Source organism: Salmo salar, chromosome ssa16 (assembly GCF_905237065.1).
Source record: "Salmo salar chromosome ssa16, Ssal_v3.1, whole genome shotgun sequence".
NCBI lineage: Eukaryota > Metazoa > Chordata > Actinopteri > Salmoniformes > Salmonidae > Salmo > Salmo salar.
In genome coordinates, this window is record NC_059457.1 from 44,688,350 (window position 1) to 44,707,983 (window position 19,634).

General features: G+C 42.3%; 2 protein-coding genes across 6 annotated transcripts in view; both read left to right on the forward strand.

The window, feature by feature from the left end:
• Positions 1 to 1,509: 1,509 nt before the first annotated feature.
• LOC106573946 (RNA 3'-terminal phosphate cyclase) lies at positions 1,510 to 14,188 on the forward strand. 2 transcript variants are annotated; one of them, XM_014149424.2, is made up of 13 exons: positions 1,510 to 1,699; positions 1,788 to 1,826; positions 2,265 to 2,299; positions 2,414 to 2,514; positions 3,054 to 3,197; positions 4,042 to 4,165; positions 5,129 to 5,187; positions 5,286 to 5,427; positions 9,572 to 9,693; positions 12,065 to 12,123; positions 12,794 to 12,888; positions 13,119 to 13,223; positions 13,342 to 14,188. In XM_014149424.2, exons 3-13 carry the CDS (start codon positions 2,267 to 2,269, stop codon positions 13,438 to 13,440), a joined length of 1,083 nt encoding a protein of 360 aa, XP_014004899.1. In that variant the 5' UTR covers positions 1,510 to 1,699; positions 1,788 to 1,826; positions 2,265 to 2,266; the 3' UTR covers positions 13,441 to 14,188. The 2 variants fall into 2 exon arrangements, with proteins under 2 accessions (XP_014004899.1, XP_014004898.1); XM_014149423.2 differs by having other exon boundaries at positions 1,537 to 1,699; positions 1,788 to 2,299.
• Positions 14,189 to 14,461: 273 nt separating this feature from the next.
• LOC106573944 (cell division cycle 14Ab) overlaps positions 14,462 to 19,634 on the forward strand; it is an 83,152-nt gene continuing 77,979 nt past the window's right edge. For all 4 annotated transcript variants that reach the window (XM_045697310.1, XM_045697311.1, XM_045697313.1 and 1 more), the window contains exons 1-2: positions 14,462 to 16,041; positions 16,666 to 16,845. In XM_045697310.1, coding sequence (XP_045553266.1) covers positions 16,743 to 16,845 — 103 coding nt within the window. In that variant the 5' untranslated portion in view covers positions 14,462 to 16,041; positions 16,666 to 16,742. The remainder of the gene's footprint in view (positions 16,042 to 16,665; positions 16,846 to 19,634) is intronic.

Here is a 19,634-nt window from a genome sequence, read left to right on the forward strand (position 1 = left end):
CTCCCGTCTGGATTACTGAAACTCGCTGCTGGCGGGGCTCCCTGCCTGTGCCATTAAACCCCTACAACTTATTCAGAACGCCACAGCCCGTCTGGTGTTCAACCTTCCCAAGTTCTCTCACGTCACCCCACACCTCCGCACACTCCACTGGCTTCCAGTTGAAGCTCGCATCTGCTACAAGACCATGGTGCTTGCCTATGGAGCTGTGAGGGGAACGGCACCTCCGTACCTTCAGGCTCTGATCAGTCCCTACACCCAAAGAAGGGCACTGCGTTCATCCACCTCTGGCCTGCTCGCCTCCCTACCTCTGCGGAAGCACAGTTCCCGCTCAGCCCAGTCAAAACTGTTCGCTGCTCTGGCACCCCAATGGTGGAACAAGCTCCCTCACGACGCCAGGACAGCGGAGTCAATCACCACCTTCTGGAGACATCTGAAACCCCACCTCTTTTAGGAATACCTGGGATAGGATAAAGTAATCCTTCCAACCCCCCAAAAAAAAAACAAAGATATAGCTGTACTATTGTAAAGTGGTTGTTCCACTGGATATCATAAGGTGAATGCACCAATTTGTAAGTCGTAATTACTCCACAATTTGTAAGTCGCTCTGGATAAGAGCGTCTGCTAAATGACGTAAATGTAAATGTATACACAACATTAAGAACACCTCTTTCCATGACATAGACTGACCAGGTGAATCCAGGTGAAAGCTATGATCCCTTATTGATGTCACTTGTGAAATCCACTTCAATCAATGTAGATGAAGGGGAGGAGACAGGTTAAAGAAGTATTTTTAAGCCTTGAGACAAATGAGACAGGTGCTTGCGAAAGGGGCAGTGCATTATCATGCTGAAACATGAGGTTATGGCGACAGATGAATGGGCCTCAGAATCTCGTTCTATTTGCCATCAATGAAATGCAATTGTCTTCGTTGTCCGTACCTTATACCTTATACCTGCCCATACCATAACCCCACCACCACCATGGGACACTCTGTTCACATCAGCAAACCACTCGCCCACAAAACGCCATGTTATATGTGGTCTGCGGTTGTGAGGCTGCTTGGATGTACTGCCAAATTCTATAAAACGACATTGGAGGTGGCTTATGGTAGAGAAATTAACACAACATTTTCAGGCAACAGCTCTGGTGGACATTCCTGCAGTCAGCATGCCAATTGCACGCTTGGTGGATGGATTATCTTGTCAAAGAAGAAATGCTCACTAACAGAGATGTAAACAAATTTTTGCACAAAATTTTAGAGAAATTAGCATTTTGTATATAGACTTAAAAAATGTGTGGCAGTGTTTATTAAGGTAGACTCAGCAATATGACGTAGACGCAGAAAGTAAACAGCATATTAGGTCAATTTCCTTCAACAAGCGCGAGGCTCAACTTCTCCGAAGTTTCAGTCCCGTGGCTTTTAAGCTGTTACAGTGTGAAGCGAACACGTGCGCTTGCGCAGATACTGTGTGTGACCGTGTGAGAGCGAAGTCTTGCATCTCGCTCATCTCAATATCTGCGGTCTTGCTCGTTGCAATGCCATGACTTAATAAACGCTCTCTCGCTCTCTTTCACACACACACATACACACACACACACACACTGTAATGCGTATTAAAGTGCGGTTGAATTACACAATTCATTTTTAGATACTTTAGGATGATTTGGTCATGAAGCACGAAAATGCTAAATATCTAAGGTAAGGAAACCAATGTAATGTTGGTGAACCATCCCTTTAATGCCTATGCATTAATTAATTGTTATGATTTTTTGGTATTTTTTTCTAGGCCTTTCCCACAACTTTTACAACTTTGAACAGGGAGAGGGTGAGTCAATGGATTGCTTGCTGATCACAATTGCGCATGTGCTAACAGTCAATACGATCAAGAGTAGCAGCCTTAATGCTGAGCAACATTTCATGGAAAAATGTGAATAACACGTGAACATCGCAGTTCAAATATAACCCGTTTTTCCGTATGGTTGTGGGATTTTCCTTTTTTTCTCTCCCAAGTAATAAGAAATTGCTTTCATTGATAACTACCGCACTGCGCAGTGACGGTTGGGGGAAGTTCACAATTGGAGTAGCTACCCCAGACGCCGGCGGAGTGTCTGTTACATCAAGCGCTGTAAAAAGCTACTTCAGAGCAGACCATCCACATTTGCGTGTTTTGACATCTTTAGGGACAGACATCATACATTTCGTATAGTGGGGAAGTCATTGAAAAACATAAATATTTTTCTTCTTGTTTCAAAAATGGCCGCAGCAATGGTGGAAATGGACGGAAGTATAATGGAGGGTGTGAGTATTTCACACGATTAAAATACACTTTCTACTACATATTTTATCAACATGATTTGACATTGAACATAGAATATGTCTTTACTATGTATATTATGTTTTGTCCTCTTTCAGGGCGGGCAAATTTTGAGAGTATCTGCCGCACTGAGTTGCATCAACGGCGCTTCCATCAGAATAAACAAAATTCGCGCAGGTAGAGGTACACCAGGATTAAGGTATTCATTTCCTAAATCCATGTCATGATATTGTAGATTATGTGGCTAGATGACAACAAAAGCCACATGTCATCCTACTAATATAAGAACGCTTCATTCGAGTTGTAGTCTATTGCCCTGGGGCAATCGCCGGCGTCTCCAGACTGAAGTTCAGTTAATCAGAAAACAAAGCAAAGTTGGTTTATAGGACCTTTATTTTCCAAGCAGATAGATAGAGCGTCAACTTTAATCTCTGACAATTAATAACTGTTTTACAGCCCATGGTCTATAACTTGTCTTAACTTTTGTTTAATATTTAATGGCAGATGCCCACCCTCATAGCTACATTTTTCATGTGATCCTTTGTTGGTAATGTGCAAGCACATGGCAGTTGACTTATTTCTATCAACAACTGAACTAGAAAACTTTTCCCTCATTGCCTTGTGTTATTCAGCGCAGATAATATCATAGCCTACATATTGTCATTATTCAATTGAAATAGCTAAGTCTTTTTCCTTTCATTGTTAACCCCTTGCCCCCCTTCCCCTTTTCACTACTAGACCACAGCATCTGTCAGGGTTGGAGTTGGTGAGGGACATTTGTTGTGGAAATCTTGAGGGAGGCTCAGTGGGATCTACAGAAGTCACACTCACCCCTGGGAAAATAAAAGCTGGGAATCACACCGCAGACCCACAAACGGCAGGGTAAATCATGTTAGGCTGCACCACCGTTATTCCTGACGGCACACATTCAATGGGAGTATGGGACAGAGAGTTTTGGTTCCTAATCTCAGACAATAATTACTTTTATTTATTTATTTAACTAGGCAAGTCAGTTAAGAACAAATTCTTATTTACAATGAAGGGCTAGGAACAGTGGGTTAACTTCCTTGTTCAGGGGCGGAACAACAGATTTTTTCCTTGTTAGCTCGGGGATTCGATCTAGCAACCTAGCTCTCTAAACACTAGGCTACCTGCCGCCCCAAAGAAAGACAGAGCTGTGGATGGCTATCCAAACGCACTTGTTAAAAACCTTGTTACTATCAAGCTGACATGATACTTGATACCCATATAAACATTACCCAAAACTATGTAGAGTTTGACAATTTCACAAAATAGGAAAAAAAAACAAATTTTGCCTCAGATGATACAATATACTTCACTGTCAATTTTTAAATGTAAATTCATTTTGTGTATAACGATGGGGGATATTTACATTTGGGAGTATGGAACCCCCTGTTAATCTGCTGGGGCGGCAGATAGCCTAGCGTGTAAGGGCATTGGGCCAGTAACCAAAAGATCACTGGTTTGAATCCCCCGAGCCGGCAAGGTGGAAAAATCTGCTGTTCTGCCCTTGAACAAAGCAGTTAACCCCCAACAACAACTGCTCCCTGGGCACCTATGATGTCGATTTTAAGGCAGCCCCCCGCACCTCTCTGATTCAGAGGGTTTGCGTTTATTTTGTTTGAATGCATTTAGTTGTACAACTGACTAGGTATCCCATTTACCTTCCCTATCTATCTCATACTTCTATCTTGCTCTGTTCCAGGAGTGTGGGGCTGCTGCTGCAGGTCTCTCTACCCTGTGCCCTGTATGCTGATGGCCCCTCTGAGCTCTGTCTGAAGGGGGGCACCAACGCGGACATGGCCCCGCAGATTGACTACACCATCAAGGTATGGCTAACCTTAACCTGTGTTGGGAGAGGTACCAGTGTTTGTAATTCCATTTTTTTATTTTACCTTTATTTAACTAGGCAAGGCAGTTAGCCTTTCTGGGAAGGGGGTTCAGCTAGCGGAACACCTGGCCTACAGCCAGTGAAATTGCAGGGCGCCAAATTCAATCAACAGAAATCTCATAATTAAAATTCCTCAAACATATAAGTATTATACACCATTTTAAAGATAAAGTTCTCGTTAATCCAATCACAGTATCCGATTTCAAAAAGGCTTTACGGTGAAAGCACACCATGTGATTATGTTAGGTCAGCGTCTAGCCACAAAAAACCATACATCCATTTTCCAAAGAAGGAGAGGTGTCACAAAAGTCAGAAATAGCGTTAAAATTAATCACTAACCTTTGATCTCCATCTGGTGGCACTCCCAGGACTCCATGTTAGACAAATGTTTGTTTTGTTCGATAAAGTTAATCTTTATGTCCAAAAACCTCATTTGAAATTGGCGTTATGTTCAGAAATGCATTGTCTCAAACAAACATCTGGTGAAAATGCAGAGAGCCACATCAAATTACAGAAATACTCATCATAAACATTGATATAAGATACAAGTGTTATACATACGATTAAAGATGCACTTCTTGTTAATACAGCCACTGTGTCCGATTTCAAAAAGGCTTTACGGTGAAAGCACACCATGTGATTATGTTAGGTCAGCGCCTAGCCACAAAAACCATACAGCCATTTTCCAACCAAGGAGAGGTGTCAGAAATAGCATTAAAATTAATCACTTACCTTTGATCTTCATCTGATGGCACTCCCAGGTCTCCATGTTAGACAAATGTTCGTTTTGTTCAATAAAGCTCATCTTTATGTCCAAATACCTCCTTTTTGTTCACGCATTTTGTCCAGGTTTTGTTACCATTATATGTACTCCTAAAGTCAGTTTTACATTTTCCTCCAGGTATTCAAGCCCATTGTGGAGAAGTTTGGTGTACATTTCAACTGTGACTTGAGAATGAGGTTAGTATCGTCCCCCCTGTTAGATTAGTGTTGGTGTAAAAAAAAAAAATACTGCCTGGTCCCCAAAATATGACCATACGTGTTCTTGTCTTGAATAGGGGCTACTACCCCAAAGGCGGAGGTGAGGTGGTGGCTAAGGTTAGCCCAGTGAGCGAGCTGAGCCCTGTCAACATGACCGAACGAGGAACCATCTCCAAGATCTATGGAAGGTCCTTTGTTGCTGGGGTTTTACCCTATAAGGTACCATACCAAGCAATGGCTTTGGGTTAGTTGCCTATGAATTTTACTTTAAGTGCCAATAGAAAGTCCACACCAGCTTGAACTTTTTTCACATCTTGTTGCGTTACAAAGTGGGATTTAAGAAGATTGTAATTGTACTACACAAAATACTCCATAATGTCAAAGTGAAAAGAGAATTCTACGCATTTTACAAATTACACAGTTTGTTTAGGCAAACTGGCTTAACAAATCACAAGTTATATGGACTCACCATAAGGCCATTAGGGATTTTAAAACTGCTACAGTGTTCAATGGCAATGATGGGAGAAAACCGAGGAAGAAAAAAACATGGCAAAGGAATGCTATTTTTGGCCTAAATGCAAAGCCTTATGTTTGGGGGAAAATCCAACACATCACTGAGTAACTGCCTCCTTATTTTCAAGCATGGTGGTGGCTGCATCATGGTATGGGTATGCTTGACATCGGCAAAGACTGGGCAGTTTTTCAGGATGAAAAGAAACAGGATTGAGCTAAGCCAGTGTTTCCCACATTCGGTGCTCAGGACCCAAAGGGGTACACGTTTTGGTTTTTGCCCCAACACTGCACAGCTGATTTAAGTGATCAAAGCTTGATGATTCGTTGATTGTTTGAATCAGCTGTGTAGTGCTTGGGCAAAAACCAAAACGTGCACCCTTTGGGGTCCAGAGGACCGAGTTTGGGAAATCCTGAGCTAAGCACAGGCAAAATCCAAGAGAACCTGCTTCAGTCTGCTTTACACCATACACTTGGAAAGGAATTAATCTTTCAGCGGGACAGTAACCTACAACATAAAGCCAAATCTACACTGCAGTTGCTTACCAATACGACTGAATGTTCCTGAGTGGCCAAGTTACAGTTTTGACTTAAATCTGCTTGAAAATCTATGGCAAGACTTTTGTGAAGTGCAAGTGCTGGTTTAGGAAAGTTGTTTTATTGTATTATTAAAAACAAGGTATTTGGTATTTATTAGGATCCCCATTAGCTGTTGCAAAAGCAGCAGCTACTCTTCCTGGGGTCCACACAAAACATGAAATACTACAGAACATCATTAGACAAGAACAGCTCAAGGACAGAAATACATACATTTTTAAAAAGGCATACGTAAAAAGGAGAGGGGTTATTTAAGATGCTCTTTGAAGAGGTAGGGTTTTTGTCTTTTTGTTTTTGTCTTTTGTCTTGATCATGGTGAGGGAGAGGATGTTGTCCTGGCACCACATGGCCAGGTCTCTGACCTCCCTATATGCTGTCTTGCCGGTGATCAGGCCTACCACTGTTGTCATCGGCGAACTTAACGATTGGAGTCGTGCCTGACCATTCAGTCATGAGTGAACAGGGAGTACAGGAGGGGACTGAGCACGCACCCCTGAGGGGCCAATGTGTTGAGGATCAGCGTGGCGGATGTGTTGTTACCTACCCTTACTACCTGGGGGCGGCCCATCAGGAAGTTCCTGATCCAGTTGCAGAGGGAGGTGTTTAGTCCCAGGGTCCTTAGCTTATTGATGAGCTTTGAGACACTATGGTATTGAATGCTGAGCTGTCGTCAATGAATAGAATTCTCACATAGGTGTTCCTTTTGTCCAGGTGGGAAAGGGCAGTGTGGAGTGCAATAGAGATTGCATCATCTGTGGATCTGTTGGGGTGGTATGCAAATTGGAATGGGTCTAGGGTTTCTGGGATAATGGTGTTGTGAGCCATGACCAGCCTTTCAAAGCACTTCATGGCTACAGACGTGAGTGCTACGGGTCGGTAGTCGTTTAGGCAGGTTACCTTGGTGTTCTTGGGCACAGGCACTATGGTGGTCTGCTTAAAACATGTTGGTATTACAGACTTGGAGAGGTTGAAAATGTCAGTGAAGACACTTGCCAGTTGTTCAGCGCATGCTCGCAGTACACCTCCTGGTAATCCGTCTGGCCCCATGGCCTTGTGAATGTTGACCTGTTTAAAGGTCTTACTCCCATCGGCTGCGGAGAGTGTGATCAGTCTTCCAGAACAGCTGGTGCTCTCATGCATGTTTCAGTGTTATTTGCTTCGAAGCGAGCATATAAGTAGTTTAGCTCATCTGGTAGGCTCATGTCACTGGGCAGCTCTCGGCTGTGCTTCCCTTAATCGTCTGTAATGGTTTGCAAGCCCTGCCACATCCAACGAGCATCAGAGCCGGTGTAGTACGTTTCGATCTTAGTCCTGTATTGGCGCTTTGCCTGTTTGATGGTTTGTCGGAGGCCATAGCGGGATTTCTTATAAGCTTCCGGGTTAGAGTCCCGCTCCTTGAAAGCGGCAGCTCTAGCCTTTAGCTCAGTGTGGATGTTGCCTGTAATCCATGGCTTCTGGTTGGGTATGTACGTATGGTCACTGTGGGGACGACGTCATTGACGCACTTATTGATGAAGCCAATGACTGATGTGGTGATCTAGTCACTGGTGCTTCCTGCTTTAATTTTTGCTTGTATGCAGGAATCGGGAGGATATAATTATGGTCAGATTTGCCAAATGGAGGGCGATTTAAAAAAAAAAAAATAAATAAATAAATAAATAAATAAAAAAAGTTTCCCTGAATTAAAGTCCCCCGCCAAGAGTGGCGCCGCCTCTGGGGGAGCGTTTTCCTGTTTGCTTATGGTGGTCTTAACGCCAGCATCAATCTGAGGTCTTATGTAGATAGCTACGAAAAATACACCAACTCTTGGTATATAGTGTGGGCTACAGCTTATCAAGAGATACTCTAACTCAGGCGAGCAAAACCTTGAGACTTCCTTAGATGTTGTGCACCAGCTCGTTTACAAAAATACATAGTCCGCCTCCCCTTGTCTTAACAGACGCCGCTGTTCTATCCTGCCAGTACAGCGTATAACCAGCCAGCTGTATGTTGATGTTGTCATTCAGCCACAACTCCGTGAAGCATAAGATTTTACAGTTTTGAATGTCCCATTGGTAGTTTAATCGTCCGTGTAGGTCATCGATTTTATTTTCCAAAGATTGCACGTTTGCTAGCAGAATGACAGGCAGTGGGGGTTTATTCGTTTGCCTACGAATTCTCAGAAGGCAGCCTGCCCTCCGGTCCCATTTTCTCCGTCTTCTCTTCATGCAAATGACGGGGATCTGGGCCTGTTCCCGGGAAAGCAGTATGTCATTCACGTCGGACTCGTTAAAGGGAAAAAAGGATCCTGCCAGTTCGTGGTGAGTAATCACAGTTCTGATGTCCAGAAGTTTTTTTCGGTCATAAGAGATGGTAGCAGCAACATTATGTAAAAAATATAAGTTCCAAACAATGCAAAGAAACGAACAAAAAAACCACAGTCTGTGCCTGTGTATGAAAGAGATTCTGTGTACTATGTCATTGCTCTCCGGCTCTCTCTCTGCTGTGTCCACTGAGCTGTTGGGCCTGCCCTGCAACCTCATTGGTTAACCCTGGGTAGGCTTTTGGTAGCTGTCACTCAAATGCGAGGGGCTGAAGCTCTTTGGGTAGAATTCAAATTCCTAGGGGGCTGGCCCACATGGGGTGGAAATGTAGGGAAAATGGCGCAGCTTCAAGAAAACGTTTCTTTCAAACTAGTGATTTCGTGGCTAATTGAGGTAAGACATTATGCTTACAATTGGCTCATTCACCCCTGTAACTATTTCCGAGGTTGTTGCTGTAAATGAGAACGTGTTCTCCGTCAACGTACTTGGTAAAATAAGGGTTAAATAAAAAATCTTAATGTATGACCTACACATTGACACATCCAGCCCAAAGAGGGAGGTAGTCACCAAAATACCAGGGCATGTCTTTAATGTAGTACTAAAGTGATTACTTTTAGCCCTACCTACATGTACATATTACCTCAACTACCTTGTACCCCAGCACATTGACTTGGTACCGGTACTCCTTGTATAATCTTTTCACGGTGAAGTCCACACTTGTTGTATACGGCGCATGTGACAAATAAAGTAACATTTTAATTTTACGGTTTGGTCTTTATTCCACTTGTGTACTTACAAACAACGGATTAGACCTTTCTGGACAGGTGACATGCATGTGATGGAGCAGTTTCCTATCCATCTGCTATCCCTCTGGACTTAAATGCACATGATGATAAAATGAAGTAGTTTCTGAGATCAAATTTGAGTGAGCTCAAATACTCCTTTTCCTCCAGCTTGCCAAGGACATGGCAACGACGGCAACAAGAGTTATCAGGCGAGAGATAAAGGACCTTTACATCAACATCCAAACACTGCAGGAGAAGGACATGGCCTGTGGAAGCGGCAACGGCATCATGTGAGTGTATTTACATGACATTAACCATTGCATTATCAATCAAATGTATTTATAAAGCCCTTTTTACATAGGCATATGTCACAAAGTGCTTATACAGAAACTCAGCCTAAACGCCAAACCGCAAGAAATGCAGATGTAGAAGCATGATAGCTAGGAAAACTTCTTAGAAAGGAAGGAACCTAGGAAGAAACCTAGAGAGGAACCAGGCTCTGAGGGGTCCTCTTCTGGCTGTGCCGGGTGGAGATTATAAGAGTTCATGGCCATTAAGGCCAGATCGTTCTTCAAGAAGTTCAAACGTTCATAGATGACCAGCAGGGTGAAATAATAATCAGTGGTTGTAGAGGGAGCAACAGGTCAGTACCTCAGGAGTAAATGTCAGTTGGCTTTGAGGTCGAGACAGCAGATGGGATAGGTGTAGGGAGAGGGAGGGTCGAAACAGCAGGTCCGGGACAAAGTAGCACCTCTGGTGAACAGGTCAGGTTTTCCATCGCCACAGAAACTGGATCAGAGGCACAACCAGGTGGACTAGGGACAGCCAGGGGTCATCAGTCCAGATGGTCCTCCGGGAGGGGAAAGCGATGGGAGAATTAGAGGGATACCAGATAAAACTGTAAAAACAGTTCAAAGATGTCTATACCTGTATGACCCCAGTAAACCTGGATCAATCACAATCAATGGCAATGTTTTCTGTGAAGATCTTTGTCAAAACAGTTGCACTAGTGGAGGATCTTGGATGTCATCTGAACATGCTTCATTGGTAGTGACTATCGTGATGGTTATTTTATCAAATCAGTTAACGGTTTAATTATTACGTGATTAAATTAATCATGTAACAATTAACTCATTAGCAATCTTGGGGCACCACAAAGTTTGTTTAATGAGTTACCGTTTCCCGAATTAACTAAAGAATATATTGTAAAATTAGTCATCCATTAATTATTATTACCTCATCAGTCTTTCTGAACGTCGTTGACTTAAAATCTGCATGAACCGTAGTCTAAATGATTCAGTGATACACAAATTGGCTTCATTATTTACTAACTAAATAATCACACAGAATTACATAAACACATACACGATAGATTATATGTTGACTACTAACATAATGCAATGAAAAGTCTCTAGTGGACTAACCTGATATGACAGCTTGGTACACAATGAAAAGGGAGGGGCATGTAAGGAGAAGAGACAGTACATTTATTGTACATGCATGTGGAAGCTATGCTCATGGGAATATGAATACTTTGCACATGAACGACCGCTCATTCGAAAATAATTGCAATGGTGTATATATTTACGCTTGTATGTCTTTGTTGTCTCTGTTGAAATCGCCCGGTCCATCTATTGAGTCATTCGACAGAAGTCTCTGGTTTGTCCACCAGAGGTCACAATGTCCTTTGTATTTGTTGTCGTCTTTCTTTGTTTTGGAAGTTTTTGTTAGAATGGATACATCAAAGGTACACAATGGTCGTTTGCTGAGATCTCCCTCGTGTCTTTGCTCAAAGTTCTAGACTACATTACCCAGCTGTAGACTGAGAATGTTTGGTATAGTCTTCGCCTTCACTTGTCGAGAGTGTCTTGTAGTTTTAGACCATTTGTCACGTATTCAGCTCGCGTATACCCGGCAATGAACTGGTGTATATTTAAATTGCAACCATTTCAACGTGTTCTGGTCTACTGTAAATTTTATTAGGAGTTCTTTTATGCACTCACCTTCGAAGGGCATGGTTACTGACTTGGCAAAAAGTATTTATATAAAAACAATCTAAATTAGAAGGCTAAAATCACATTTCATCTTCTCACAAATAGTTTCATATTTAATCATCTAAGTTGTACAACATTTAGATGTAAACCTGACCCTGTGAATGCGTACACTTTCAGAGATAGTTATTTAGTTATACCGTCCTTAACTTATTGCGGATCAGTGCGCCAACATCCGGTGAAATTGCAGAGCGCGAAATTCAAAATACAAAATTTGTAATAAACATTCATGAAAATACAAGTGTCTTACATCGTTTAAAAGCTTAACTTCTTGTTAATCCAGCCGCTTTGTCAGATTTCAAAAAGGCTTGACGGCGAAAGCAGACCATGCGATTATCTGAGGACAGCGACCCGCGTTCAAAAGCATTCAACATTTTCCAAACAAGCGGAGGCGTCACGAAAGTCAGAAATGGCAATTTAAAAGAAATAATTTACCTTTAAAGATCTTCCTCTGTTTGCAATCCCAAGAGTGTTCGATAAAGTCCTTTATATCCCAAAAAAGTAAGTTTAGTTGGCGTGCTTGATTCAGTAATCCACCGGTTTCCCTCGCTCATCTTAAATGCTATCCACCTCTACCACATTTTTGATATGTTGTCTCTATTCTCCCCAGAATCATCGCAGAGTCTTCCACAGGCTGTATATTTGCAGGGTCAGCTCTTGGCAAGAAAGGTGAGAAATCCATTGTTCTTGTGCTAGTTTGGTCTATGAAGTGAAGTGTACAGACCAATATCTACCACTAGTGGGCAACGTTCTACAAAGAAAGGCTTGCTAGGCAATGTTATGATATGAAACTGTATATAAGCTTGGATGGTGAGTAAAGTTGTGCTTCAACATAAGCATTGCTAAGGCCATATAAGGTAAGCAGTCAACAGCAGAGAATAGGGAAATATTGAGAAAAAGGAAAATATTGTTGGCTAAAGTTTTCAAATTGCTATCATATGCATCTGGACGTAGTTTTTTTAATGTTGTGACCGTTACATGAAGAACACAGTTTGTTCTATTGGGGGCAGAGTTAGGAAGTGTATGTATCTGAATGATTTAAATATCCAACCCAGCTCTATCCAATGACCTGGTTTGCACCTCCCCTGTGACTCTCTGGTACCCCCTCGCACACCGATAACCTCTGGGCCAGTATTCTCAAATCATCTAAGAGTAAGATATCTGTTGATTTTGAGTCAGTTTTGCTTTTTAGATCATAATATGATTAGATTATTCTAGGGAGGCCTGATCCTAGATAGACACTACAAATACGGGCCCAGATAAAATAATTTGGAAAAAATTATAACAAATGCTGAGTGGATTGGCTGTCTAACGCTGGTCCCCCCCCCCAATGTCTCAGGTGTTTACCCAGACAAAGTGGGCTTCGAGGCTGCAGAGATGCTGCTCAGGAATATAAGGCACAACGGCTGTGTGGACGAGTTTCTGCAGGACCAGGTTAGCAATGTACCACGCACACACACAGGGGTATTTCACAAAGCAAGCTTAGGTGTCCTCCTGTAAGTAATCTAGAATCATTGTAATTAACGTGTACTTCCAAATTCAAGTTAAGAATAGGTGCTTGACACCACACCTCTCTTTTCCTCACTGTCCATTTCACCGCAGCCACTTGAACTTACTCTATTTGGAGTCAGCTGCTGAACTCTTCTTCTTTCACTCTCTGGCAGCTCATCCTTTTCATGGCCTTGGCGAACGGCATCTCCAGAATCCGCACTGGCCCAGTCACCCTACACACGAAGACTGCCATCCATGTGGCAGAACAGCTCACCCAGGTGGGTCCAAAACACATTTTAATTGATTTCCAAAGACTCAATTGATGGGAAAATGAGTACTCGGTGCATGGTTTTATAAAGTCAACTTTTTTATATCAAATTCTTTCCTTATTCCCAGGCCAAGTTTACAGTGACCAAGGCAGATGACGAGAATGCCAGCAATGACACCTACATCATCGAGTGCCAAGGAGTGGGTGTCACCAACCCTCATTTCTAGCCACGCCCATGTGTCTAACCGCCCCTTTTATGTTGTCTCCACCTGCAGCCGTGGATAGAAGAGGCACTGGAGACACTACTGTGTCACCTAACGGTCGGATGCTGCTTCTATTTATATTAGGATTTATTATGGCACGATATTCAAGCAAATGAATTATTGGTTTACAAATGCACAGCCACATGACAGTTGGTCATCGTTGTCCTTTCCCCCTATTGCATTAACTGTCATTACCCTCGTAGCTTGTATAACTCAGGGTATTAATGCCTTACACTGTTATAATAAAAACATTAGATTTCTGTGTAGAAGGGGTGTACGTTTCAGCAGTCTGTTGAAGCGCCTCAGTGCATACAGGCTTTTATGGCAAAAAAACATTGTTCATGGTCTCTGTCCCTAGTTGATCATTGTAGTTCCATTTTGCTTCATACGGGGAGGATTTCTGTATTTTGAAAGATATGTCTTGAAAACGTGATTGCTAACAGGCAACATTTTGGGGCTATGACAACAATGGACTTATGAAACAAAGACCAATATGTTGTTTTTGGGTGGAGTTTTCCTTTAAGTCAATTATTTCACTTATTAGATTTTTTTTTTGGTGCATTGTTTGTCACTCAGGTAATGCAGATTAGACTGCAGAGTTGTGTTGACTACTGTATTAGTCAGATAATGTTTAAAAGACAATTTGGAGATTTGTTTTCCACATTGTTTTGAGAAAATATGAATAAAATACCTTATTTTTGCCTGATCTGAACAAGAGGTGATCTTGAGTAAAGGATTTCTGACAGATCATGGATTTATTCAGATATCTTCTCACCCCCAGAAATGTGTAGCTGGACATCTGTCATCACTCATAGCCCCTTCATAGCATTAAAAAAGTAAATCCATGTCTTTACATATCATGGTAGTGATTCAAACTGTTTTAGTACAGGAGACTATTTAATTCCAGTGAATGACTCGTTCCAGGAATCTTAGATGTGCTGAAGAGTACATAGCCATAGCATGGAGTTGCTTGTCTGATAGCTAATAACTGTCTAGCTGACCCAGCTTGATAGCATGGTCATGTAATACTTGGCAACTAATGATTCACCAGCAAGAACCTTTGCTTTTTGCCATTACAACTGTTGAGGTGCTTAGTGATCTTATTCCAGATCATTAGCAGAAATAGCTGCAGGGTTGTCTGACTGGAAAGCATGCAGTCAGACACCTTGAGCATTTCACTGTACTTGTGCATGTGACTACTTGAAGTCTTCAGGAGTGAAGTGTAGACCTGTGAAAAACCTTATGTAAATTCTCTCAGCAAAGCTGACTTTTTGTCCTCCCGTCTGCAACTACTTGACAACGTTTGACAAGCTCTCAAAGTAATGAGAAGGTAAACTATGGTACGTTTTAGCTTTGCTTGTTGAGTGGTTATGAAAGTGGTGAATGTGTGAGGGCATGAGGGTTGACTGCAAGGCTTGTTGCTTAGCTATTTTTGTGGCCTATTCCAATTCTCTTCACTCACCACCAAATGTGTAGACATGTCATTGGTGAGGTTGTTGTGAACATTGAAAAAAAAGCTCAATCTCCAGTTATTCACAACAGTAATCTACGTGTGTTGCTGGTAGCCACAAACTTCCTAATTTTACGCTATTGTTTTAGATTGAAACTGATATTGTTTTTATTGGTAGCTCAGTCATTGTATACTGATTTTACAGTACATAAAACTACAAATTCTCATGAATAAAAACATAGTCCAAAAGTACTACACCCATAATAGCAGCACTATATAAACTTTAGGCTGCTTTGTCTATTTCAGGGACACCCCAGGTCCTGGCTATGTATTCACGGCACGGGATATTGTGTAATCTTATCAGTTATCATCTCGTCCTGTTTCCTTCCATCTTTTCATCGTCCTTCCTTTTTCTCCACCCATCCTGTTTGTCTGTTCTCGGATGCAATAAAAGGTTCCAAACCGTAAAGACCATTTAGGGAGCTGATGTAGAAGGACTTGAAAGTATGATAATGAGAAAGATTTGTTTGCTACAGTACCGCAGGCCTACAATCAGTCATCTCTGTGCGTTCACAAACCGTGGCGGTGCTGATAGATACAGTATGTCAACACCACATGACTTTAGGGCCGTTGTGTCATTTTTACTGCAGATAAAGCAAGAAAAACAAACTATAGACATCTTATCAGGTTCATAGTGTAGGGTGACATGAAAGAACAGGCCTGAAAATGTACAATGTAAACAATATACTGTAACCTGTATTTGTCAAATATACACACTTGTATGTTGTTCCTCGTCAACCATTGCGTAACCTTTCTGAACTGCCCTTACAATGGTTGCATAAGGGATTATTGTCAACACACTTCTGAAGTGAAAAGATTTACTCAGAGTTGGCAGAGCCATAAAAGCCTATGTTTCAAAACCAGTACTAACACTGAGAGGTTGGGGAAATTGCATCACGTCACTGTTTTAAATTCGCAAAACACCCTGTCAAGACAACTCTCTTGATCTAATACTCCTATTGTCTGGTGGTTCTTTAGAATAAACTGATGAGAGGAAACTATGCACATCCAAACATTCTCTTGTCTGAAATTGCTTTCCTTGTTGCACAGTGCAGGTAAGCCATCTCTTCACAGCACAGAGGTTGGTGTCACCTTAATTGGGGAGGACGGGCTTGTGGTAATGGCTGGAGCGGAATCAGTGGAATGGTATCAAACACATAGTTTGATGCCATTCCATTTGCTCCGTTCTAGCCATTCTTATGAGCCGTCCACTGCTTTACAGGTACAGGTTTGCTTGTCCTTCTTCTCCATGATGTCAGATGTGGAGAGTATTAAGTCGTCTCAACCTGTGCCCGATTGACACAACACCAAATACAAACAACTCGTCAATGCATGGTGTGTGTGAAATACTGTAATACACAGCACAGCAATTAGATGACAAGTGAGCAGCATTTATAGGGCAGATGGATTTCTATCTACATAGAGGAAATGGCACATTAGTGGTTGATCAATTGGAGAGGGAACTCAAGGAAGCTTGAAATTCACACCTTGGCTGCTGTGTAACAGGAACAGGAGCCCCATGTGAGGGCTGATCACATTGCAGTAACCTGAGGTGGTTACCTGATCTCACCTTGCTAGCTTTGTGTTCCTCTGGCATGCTCAGGGGTACAGCACTCACAAAGCCCCTCTTTCTATCGTTTGGTAAACATCGACTTGTTTATATTCTGGGGTTGGAGCAGCACAGTGATCCATAGAGTTGTCGCTGAGGTCCCGGGTGGCCCCCAAACCTCCCGTTTTGCTGCACCCCAATGAAGGCATGTCAGACGTTGCATCCTGGAGGACCCAGGAGCACGGTGACTGGAGCCAGCCTGCAGCCGCAGCATCAGCCCCCCAGCGGGTCTGGATCTCTCTCATAGCAGGTGAGCTAGATCCATGGAAAACCACATTCTCTCCCTAACTTCTGCCAGAGGCATCAACCTTTACTAGGATCAATGAGTATTATATCTGGGATTGGGCTTTGTTTTATGTGGTATCTCTTCTAAGCTCCACTTATTGATTGGCAATAACTGTATTATGGGACTTTGAGGCGAAAACAGGCACGGTCTTTATTGCAATCCTGTGATTGAATGAAAATGAAACAAACAGCTACTATTATAAAGGCATGCTATTACAGATAGTGAAACTGCCACGTCCGTTTGTGATATTACAACAAAGAGGTTACTGTATACAATGAACACTTTTTTTCTCCCTTGGACATCATTCCCGATGCTACAGAACAATAGCAACAACCAAAAAATGTGCGCAATTTGCGACGCTCCTCAGCTCTGCTTCGTCAACAAAACAAAAACAACAGCGACGCTGTTTCCCTACTGCGGATTCCGTCTTTAAAGGACAGTTCATTAAAATACAAATGTATATAATGTACTTACCAAATAAACCTGAGTATGCGCATAGGGTTGATACAAGCCTAGGTAATAAGCCTACCTTGAAAGGCCAGAGTTTGTCCTGGTCAAGTTCTGGATTATATTTCTGTCAATTTAGGGGACTTTTTTGACTCAAGAGCAGCTCCGGAGGCATAAATTCTGTGTAGTCCCAAACTGTGCATGATGGCAACAAAAACAAGGGGTTGCTTTCAGTTCACTCACTTACTCCCTCTCATTGGGGGTGACCCACATAAATACTGGCACGAGAGGATGATACCCATGGAGATCCTATTAAATTCCTATCAAGTGACATACAGTTCTTTTCGGAATGTATTCAGACCAATTGACTTTTTCCACATTTTGTTAGGTTACAGCTTTATTCTAAAATGTATTAAATATTTTTCCCCCCTCATCAATCTACACACAATACCCCATAATGACAAAGCAAAAACAGGAAATTGTTGCAAATTGATTGATTTTTAAATAAATAAAATATCGTATTTACATAAGTATTCAGAGCCTTTACCTAGTACTTCTTGGGCATGATGCTCCAAGCTTGGCACACCTGTATTTGGGGAGTTTCTCCCATTCTTCTCTGGAGACCCTCTCAAGCTCTGTCAGGTTGGATGGGGAGTGATGCTGCACAGCTATTTTTAGTCCGGGCTCTGGCTGGGCCACTCAAGGACATTCAGAGACTTGTTCTGAAGCCACTCCTGCGTTGTCTTGACTGTGGGCTTAGGGTCATTGCCCTGTTGGAAGGTAAACCTTCACTCCAGCCTGAGGTCCTGAGCGCTCTGGAGCAGGTTTCCATCAAGGATCTCTCTATACTTTGCTCCGTTCATCTTTCCCTCAATTCTGACTAGTCTCCCAGTCCATGCCGCTGAAAAACATTACATTTACATTTTAGTCATTTAGCAGACGCTCTTATCCAGAGCGCCTTACAGTAGTGAATGCATACATTTCATTTCATGCATTTTTTTGTACTGGTATCCCGTGGGAATCAAACCCACAACCCTGGCATTGCGCACACCATGCTGGCGTTGCAAACACCATGCTCTACCAACTGAGCCACAGGGAACATCCCCACAGCATGATGCTGCCACCACCATGCTTCACCGTAGGGATGGTGCCAGGTTTCCTCCAAACGTTACGCTTGGCATTCAGGCCAATGAGTTCAATCTAGGTTTCATCAGACCAGATAATCTTGTTTCTTATGGTCTGAGAGTCCTTTAGGTCCCTTTTGGCAAACTCCAAGCGGGCATTCATGTGCCTTTTACTAAGGAGTGGCTTCTGTCTGGCAACTCTACCATAAAGGCCTGATTGGTAGAGTGCTGCAGAGATGGTTGTCCTTCTGGAAGGTTCTCCCATCTCCACAGAGGAATTCTGGAGCTCTGTCAGAGTGACCATTGGGTTATTGGTCACTTCCCTGACCAAGGCCCTTCTCCCCTGATTGCTCAGTTTGGCTGGGGGGCCAGCTCTAGGAAGAGTCTTGGTGGTTCCAAACTTCTTCCATTTAGGAATGATGGAGGCCACTGTGTTCTTGGGGACCTTCAATGCTGCATACTTTTTTTGGCACCCTTGCCCAGATATGTGCCTCGACACAATCCTGTCTTGGAGCTCTACGGACAATTCCTTCGACCTCATGGCTTGGTTTTTGCTCTGACATGCACTATCAACTGTGGGACTTTATATAGACAGGTGTGTGCCTTTCCAAATCATGTCCAATCAATTTAATTTACCACAGGTGGACTCCAATCCAGTTGTAGAAACATCTTAATGATGATCAATGGAAACAGGATTCACCTGAGCTCAATTTTATAGCAAAGGGTCTGAATGCTTATGTAAATAAGGAATTTCTAAAAAAAAACTGTTTTCTCTTTGTCATTATGGGGTATTGTGTGTAGATTGATGAGGATAAAAAAAATAAAAATCCATTTTAGATTAAGGCCGTAACGTAACAAAATGTGGAAAAAGTGAAGGGGTCTGAATACTTTCCGAAGGCACTGTAAATCAACAATTGACACAACAATCCATTCATTTCAATTTAAGCTATTATATAAAATACTTGATACAAAAAGGATGCTCAGTATATGGGGCATTGAACAGTCAGCCTTGTGCAGACTCTGACACAAGGAAACATAATCAAATAACATATTTTCTGGTACTGTCCATTGGTGGCTTGCTTTTGGAGTCCGGCCCGTGAATGGTTGTTATGTCATAATATCTGAGTTCAGATTGACCTGCAAACTGTATTGTTAGGGGATCTGAAAAAACATGATCAGTCA

Excerpts from the sequence above, each read along its gene's own strand:
- LOC106573946 (XM_014149423.2), top strand. The coding sequence starts at position 2,255 with ATGGCCGCAGCAATGGTGGAAATGGACGGAAGTATAATGGAGGGT. Across the intron at positions 3,198-4,041 it reads GCAGACCCACAAACGGCAGG|GAGTGTGGGGCTGCTGCTGC; the intron begins GTAAATCATGTT and ends GCTCTGTTCCAG. Across the intron at positions 12,124-12,793 it reads GTCAGCTCTTGGCAAGAAAG|GTGTTTACCCAGACAAAGTG; the intron begins GTGAGAAATCCA and ends CCAATGTCTCAG.